This window comes from Neofelis nebulosa, chromosome 6 (assembly GCF_028018385.1).
Source record: "Neofelis nebulosa isolate mNeoNeb1 chromosome 6, mNeoNeb1.pri, whole genome shotgun sequence".
Lineage (NCBI taxonomy): Eukaryota > Metazoa > Chordata > Mammalia > Carnivora > Felidae > Neofelis > Neofelis nebulosa.
In genome coordinates this window covers 108,921,328-108,928,844 of record NC_080787.1, presented here as the reverse complement: position 1 = coordinate 108,928,844, position 7,517 = coordinate 108,921,328, and the positions used below count along the sequence as shown (strand labels likewise).

At 40.1% G+C, this 7,517-nt stretch overlaps 1 protein-coding gene across 1 annotated transcript; it reads right to left on the bottom strand.

Annotated features, from left to right (window-relative positions):
* Positions 1-3,957: 3,957 nt before the first annotated feature.
* Positions 3,958-5,563, bottom strand: LOC131513496 (transmembrane protein 230-like). Its single transcript, XM_058732621.1, has one exon. The coding sequence runs from the start codon at positions 5,512-5,514 to the stop codon at positions 5,083-5,085; it is 432 nt and encodes a 143-aa protein (XP_058588604.1). The 5' UTR covers positions 5,515-5,563; the 3' UTR covers positions 3,958-5,082.
* Positions 5,564-7,517: the final 1,954 nt, after the last annotated feature.

Below are 7,517 nucleotides of genomic sequence, written 5' to 3'. Positions count from 1 at the left end.
CCTGAAAAATGTTTATGCTGCTGCTTTAGGATGAAATGTTCTGATATATCTGTTAAGTCCATCCAGTCCTGTCTGTCATTCAAAGACATTGTTTTCTGGTTGATTTTCTGCTTAGATGATCTGTCCATTGTTGTAAGTGGGATGTTGTAGTCCCCTACTATTATGGTATTATTGTCAATGAACTTCTTTATGTTTGTGATTAATTGCTTTATATATTTGGGTACTTCCACATAGTGGGCATAAATGTTTACAATTGTTAGGTGTTCTTGGTGGAAAGACCCTTTAATTATGATATAATGCCCTTCTTCATCTCTTGTTACAGTCTTTATTTTAAAATCTAGATTGTATGATATAAGTATGGCTACTTTTATTTCTTTTGGCAACCATTAGCATGAAAGATAACTCTACATGACCTTAGTTTCTAAAATACTTTTTAATGTTTATTTTTAAGAGAGAGAGAGAGAGCATGAGAAGGGGAGGGCATAGAGAGAGGGAGACACAGACTCTGAAGTAAGCTCCAGGCTCTGAGCTGTCAGCACAGAGCCTCACACAGGGCTTGAACTCACACACCATGAGATCATGACCTGAGCTTAAGTCTGAAGCTCAACCAGCTGAGCCACTCAGGTGCCCCAGCATCCCCTTACTTTTAATCTGAAGGTGACTTTAGGTCTAAAATGGGTCTCTTGATAAGAGACTCTTAAAAACTGAGAACAGGGGCGCCTGGGTGGCGCAGTCGGTTAAGCGTCCGACTTCAGCCAGGTCACCATCTTGCCGTCTGTGAGTTCGAGCCCCGCGTCAGGCTCTGGGCTGATGGCTCGGAGCCTGGAGCCTGTTTCCGATTCTGTGTCTCCCTCTCTCTCTGCCCCTCCCCCGTTCATGCTCTGTCTCTCTCTGTCCCAAAAATAAATAAAAAACGTTGAAAAAAAATTAAAAAAAAAAACCAAAAACTGAGAACAAACTGAGGGTTGATGGGGAGTGGGAGGGAGGGGAGGGTGGGTGATGGGTATTGAGGAGGGCACCTTTTGGGATGAGCACTGGGTGTTATATGGAAACCAATTTGACAATAAATTTCATATATTGAAAAATAAATAAATAAAGTTTTATTTGTTTGTTTGTTTATTTATTTATATACAGTGGGGGAGGGTCAGAATACACACACACACACACACACACACACACACACACACACATATATATATATAGAGAGAGAGAGAGAGAGGGAAAGAGAGAGAGAGAGGATCCCAAGCCGATTTCATACTGCCAGTGCAGAACCCGAGGCAGGGTTCCATTTCATAAACCATGAGATCATGACCTGAGCTGAGAGAGTTGGACTCTCAATCAACTAAGCCACCCAGGTGCCCTGCCTAAGGCCTTCTTAATTTAAAAAATTTAGGTTATCAATGCGTGAATCTTGAAGTTTCAAAAATGCATGGGCTTAATTTATTCTTAGGCCTTCACACTTCCTTATATTTAAGTTAGGCAATAGTAGTTTCTCCATTTATTCTTTCATCCAACAAACTTATCCAGTACTTACTACATTCTGGGTGCCATTCTTAGAACTGAGCAAAACAGACAAAAATCTCTATTTTCCTACAGCTAACCTACTAGGGGGAAAAGACAGACACCAAATAATAAATATAAAAAGTAAGGAAATTGTTTAGGATATTGGAAGGAGAGAAATGCTCTGGAAAATAAAACGGTGAATGTAGCAAACTGGTGATCCGAAGTGCAGGGAGGGGGCATTGGCAGGGTGCATTATTAAATAAGATAGGGTAGGCTCATGAACATGTAGGGAGGTAGAAATGAATGAGATGTATAATAGAGTTTTTTTCTCGTATTTCTCCTGATTCCCTAACATTTTCCCCAGTTTAAACTATAATCAGGATCACTCATATATCTTTGACCTAGAGCTACCTATATCTTATTTGCACATCTAGTTACATTGACAATCCTTAGTCACACATCTTCCTCATGGGGCTCATGTGTGATCAACTTAACCCATTTCAGGACCTCAGAAGCACTGTGCTAAAAGTCAGAAGATTCTTGAAGAGCAGTCGACTCATGAGGGTGTAGAATCCATAGTGAAACAGGCTACTTTCAAAAACATAAAAGAAGACCCCAGAACAAATTATGACACTGAGGCCCACTCTTGGACGGGCAGAGTACAAGACCTTTCTCGAAAAGCTAGTAATAAAGCGATGTGCTTTGTTTCTAAATTAGGGACAATGTCCTGCTCTGGCAATGCTCTCTGCAATACTTTTCTGTCTATAGATGGGTGTTGCTGAAGTCTTCTCTCTCCCAGCACCTCTTGTGCCTAATGACTTGGCTTGCTGACTCAGTTAACTGGGATTAGACAGCTGTCCATCACTGCTGGAAATCCAATCATTTCAAAAGACTGTCGTTCTAGGAAATTGGTCTAAACTTTGAATAACAAAAAGAAGAGCCAAACATGTATAATTTATACTTCAGCAAGAGTTGTTAGATATGTGACCTGATTAACTACAATTTTAAAGTTACAGTACACACTATGCATACAACGTCTGGAATTAAAACAATGCTCAGATTTCTTTTTTTGTTTAATTTTTTTTAATGTTTATTTATTTTTGAGACAGAGAGAGACAGAGCATGAATGGGGGAGGGGCAGAGAGAGAGGGAGACACAGAATCGGAAGCAGGCTCCAGGCTCTGAGCCATCAGCCCAGAGCCTGACGCGGGGCTCGAACTCACGAACCGTGAGATCGTGACCTGAGCTGAAGTCGGACGCTCAACCGACTGAGCCACCCAGGCGCCCCAATGCTCAGATTTCTAATACCATCTTCTACACTATGATTACACTCCAATGCTCCTTTTGTCCTTATTTGCCTGTTTCCTTTGTGATAAGGTCATCTCTGGATTGAAGTTTACACTATCGACCTATGTGGATCTTTCGTTTCTAAATTGACATTCCTTGACTAACATTTCATAGATTAACTGTCCTCTATATTCAAAAGGTACTTTCTTCACATGACTGAGTCCCTTTTAATATTAATTATTCATATCGAAATTGTGGTGGACTTTTTAAGAGTTACATTTCAATGGACTTTTCTGTGTATTCTGTGGCTTCTAATAAGAGGGAGGATTATGAGATGCTATCAAAGCCCCCCAGAATTACAGCTCATACTTCCCTGTTTATTTAGGACAATCTCAAACTAATATTTAGAAAATGTATCATTTCTTCCATTTGTTATGTGCCTGGGTACATAATATAGTACCAATGAAAGACTTCTAAACCCTTTTTTTTAACTTGGATATGTTTTGTGTATCCTGAAGTTAGCACTCTTGAGAGTATCTTTCTTCTCCTTTATGAAGTGCCAATATTCTTTGTCCAGAAAATACACTCTTTTATCTTCCATAAATCTCAGTCTATACAGGCACACCTCACTTTATTGTGCTTTGCAGATATTGCTTGTTTTACACACTGAAGGTTTGTGGCAACCTTGCATCAAACAAGTCTATTGGCACCATTTCTTCACCAGCATTTGCTCACTTCACACCTATTCTCACCATATTTCAAACTTTTTCATTGTCATATCAGTGATTACGACTCACTGAAAGCTCAGGTGATGATTAGCATTTTTTAGCAACAAAGTATGTTTTAAGTGTTTACATTTTCTAGATGTAATGCTTTGCACACTTAATGGCCTACAGTATAGTTTAAACATAACTGTTATGTGCACTGGGAACCCCAAAAATTCATTTGACTCACTTTATTGCAGTATTTGCTTCATTGAGGTGGTCTGGGACAGAATGAACCCCTGGTATCGCCAACGTATGCCTGTGTTCTTTATCTACAACACTTCAGAAAGTATTTCTTTTTATAGGATGATATCCTTTATTCTAAAAACTACTACTGCTAACTCAATTGTCTTTAATCTGGGACCGTTGCCTTAGCTGCAGACATATCCCCACGTTCAGTCCTTTTCTATAGATCCTTTATTTACCTTCTCTATGAGTGCCAGGTTTACCATGAAGTTGATGATACTTAATATAGGCCCTTTGTTATGCCCTGCACTTAATTTCTAATTCATATTTTTGAATTCTCTTTTCTTAAGAGAGCCCTTCAAATTGCATAAGCCTTAGGTGACACAAATCCTTGATCTGCCCTATTCCTACATAGGACTCAAGAGGAAAAGGCTCATATAGAAAGCAACCCAGTGCCCTGATTTAAACCAAGATTACAGATTAGCAGTCTCATTCTCTTGGGTGGCCAACTTTCCTAGGTTAGCCTGAAGGGGATGGAAGCACTTCACCTATGGCTTTAGTTAATTTCATGTGCCGTCTTCTATAAAACCCTATTTGACAGTGAGGAATTAACACTTTGGGGAACACTTATGTGCCATGTTGATATAAATACTATATTTGACCCATACGGACACCCAGAGCAGTAGGAATTATGGTCCCAAACTCTGAGTATTAAGATAATTTGTCCAAGGTCATACAGTTAAAAACGTTGGCATCTGGGGTTTAAAACCACTTCTGACTCTAAAGTTGCACACAACACAACTGTATTGCTCTTTATTTTTCCTAAGTTGATACTTGGTTTTACCAAGGTATCCATAGGTTACAGAGGTGGAGATAAGCATGGGGGATAAAATACTCAGAAATTTTCCAAGTAAATTACTTAGTAATATGAAATCAGACATACTGCATTTTTCCATTTGCCACAAGATAAAATTACCAATGAGGACTGTTTAAAAGAAATGTTCGGCTCTAAATAGGGTGGTGTCAACATTTTGCCCTACAAAATAACTTTTCACTTCCCCATACAATTACCATTGCTATTCTTCCACTATACATGTGGAAAATTTTGTCGGGAGTTTTAGCCAGGGCCAGGAACATAAAAATGGAGCATTTCCCAGCTTCCTATTTGGCTAATTGTAAACATTTTGGGGACGAATTGATACAATCTGGCCATAGTTTTGCTAAGTATCTACAAAGCTTCAGAATTCCTTAATCCTTAGGCATAGAGGTCCACAGCCTCTGCCAAACGCCTTAAAGCTCCGCTCAGCCCCATCTGTGACTCTTCTCCTGGCTGTAGGGGGCGCTAGTCATCACAGTCTGGAAGGTCACTGTAGGAGCAGCCCTGGCAGCCTCGGTGCGCTCTGTAAGCGATGAGCAAGTGGTAAAACCCAGGCAGAAACACCAGGATGCCAACAATCAGAACGGCAACAGCCCGGTTGGCGCCCACTTTGCTGATGTAGCCTGCCAGCAGGAGGCAACCCGTGACAACGAGAAAGGCGCCAATCAAAAACTGCGCGGTGGCACAGGCAATGGCCTTATAAGGAATCCTCGTAGAGTTTTTCTTAAACTTTACTAAGTGAGATCTCACTGGACATCTTTTCGATTTAAAGCTAGCTTCAGTAGGCGAAGTTTCCTTCTGACGGTTAATGTGCCCAGTGTCAGTGCTGGGGAGCTTTGAGTATTTCACTTTGCTGCTGGGGATCCCAGCAGCCACGTTGGTGCGAGTGGGAAGCATAACCGCAGGGGGCGTGCAGAGCTGTCCTGCTGCCACACGTGGAGGCTCGCCTCAGCATCTCTCATTCACCTAACTCCTGTTTCTGCAAGACCGCTGCGTTTGTGATCGAATTCCTCTTTCATCATGCAAAGTTGCGATTACGTTGATAGTCTGATGTTTTATGGGCTCTGTGATTTTCTTAGGGCAGTGCTAGTAAACTCCCAGATTCCTTTGACATTGCAACTGTTTAGATTGAGCGGATTAGCTTACATTCACTAGATTTCATTCAGTCACTTTCATAGAATTTCCATTTTCTCTAAATGTTCGTAAGCACATCCCGCGTTTGCCTCTCTTGCGTTGGTCTAACATGCAGCATACTTGGTTAATCTGATCAGCCTCCGAGGGCCAATCAGGGGAGAGGAGAGATGTGAAAGTTGGAATCAAACCCGGCTGAAATCCTGGCTCTGCCTCTTATTAACTGTGTAAGCTTAGTCATAGTGCATCTCCAAGGACCTAGTTCCTTCTGTAAAAGGGGAATTGTGACATGCAATGCAGATTATTGTGAGTACTTACTGAATGAAGGATGCAGACTGCCTTCCTCCACACTCCACAGAACTCAAGTCCTGACATCATCAAGGGCAAGGCGTGTCCAAAGACTTTAAGACATCTCACTCCTGAGTTTTGGCTGATTTTGTAGATGACAGCTTTCCTGCATCTCATGTTGCCTGATCATTGAATTGGCTGCCTTGTGGGAGCGGTATGACCTCTGGAATGGTAGGATTTATTTAGAAGTGGTGTGGTCTTCTGATAGGCTGTTGCAGACGGGGTTCCTTCTTCGTGAGGGGTTGAATTGGAGACCTCTAAACTCTCTCTCAGCTTCTGGAATTTGTACCCGAGCTGCAGCCTCTGCTTAAACCTTTTTTTTTTTTTAATCAAACAATTGTAGTATTTCTCCCACTTCTGTGTTCTATGCCTACCTTTTACTAACCTATGCCTTCTTACTAGTTTATAATTCATCTTAAAATTTATCACCTACTACATCCATTATCCTATTTAATTCAATTTAACCCCACTCCTTGGAACGTGCATTTTAAATTCTACCAGTGAGTTTTATTTGTTTAAGTGGATTCTTTTATATTTGGGATTACCTCATTAACCAAACTAGAATATAAAACTTCCCTATGGAAACAATGATATATCTTCAAAATCCTCTCAACCATAGAGAGCTTAGCATTAAACATTTTTCTTTTTGTACACCCAGTGTTTGTTGGTTAAATTTACTACAAATAGAATATACAGTAGTTAAGGTAATTCTTCCTGTAACTATTTAAATTATAATCTTACCTAATTATTTACATGGCATTTTATAATGTACAATCTCTTCTCTCTAATGTATCTCAGAAATACAAAGTTTGATTTGCATTTTTGACCCCCAGGTCACACAGCTAGTTAATATCAAAGAATGGATTATATGTAGACAATCACCTTACTAGAGGCAAGTCATTTATAATGGAGTTGAGATTTGACTTCATTCCAGCTTGTGTTATATATCTATGATCAAATTTCGTATGAACTAGATGACAGAAACATGTCTCAAACATGTCAGTTATGGGTTGTAGAGACCAGGCCTATGCATTATAAAAGAGAAGAGCAGTTGTGAGAGATCTGTTCGAGAAAAGAGCCTTAAGCTGAGGCAGAAGAATGCAGTCTTCTTCCAAATGGCCAATCTCAGGGATACTACCCGACTTGAGTGGGATTTTATTGGCGCAACGGAGACCTGTACCTGAGGTTGTGATCGTGCTCCTGGGAAACAAGAGGAAAAGATACTAACACAAGGCATAAAATGTAGCACAATACTGGCCTTCCAGAGTACAGAGGAGCTGATAATTCATTGCAGAAATGTATTTCAGTGGTTCAACATTAATATATTACTTTATTATATTTATCAACTGGAACGGTCCACATCATGTTACTGTTTGCTTAAATAATGCAGTTAGTTTATTTTATTTATATGTAAGTAAGTA

What these genes read in the sequence shown, in the direction of transcription:
- LOC131513496 (XM_058732621.1), bottom strand. Translation starts at nt 5,514, where the DNA reads ATGCTTCCCACTCGCACCAACGTGGCTGCTGGGATCCCCAGCAGCAAA.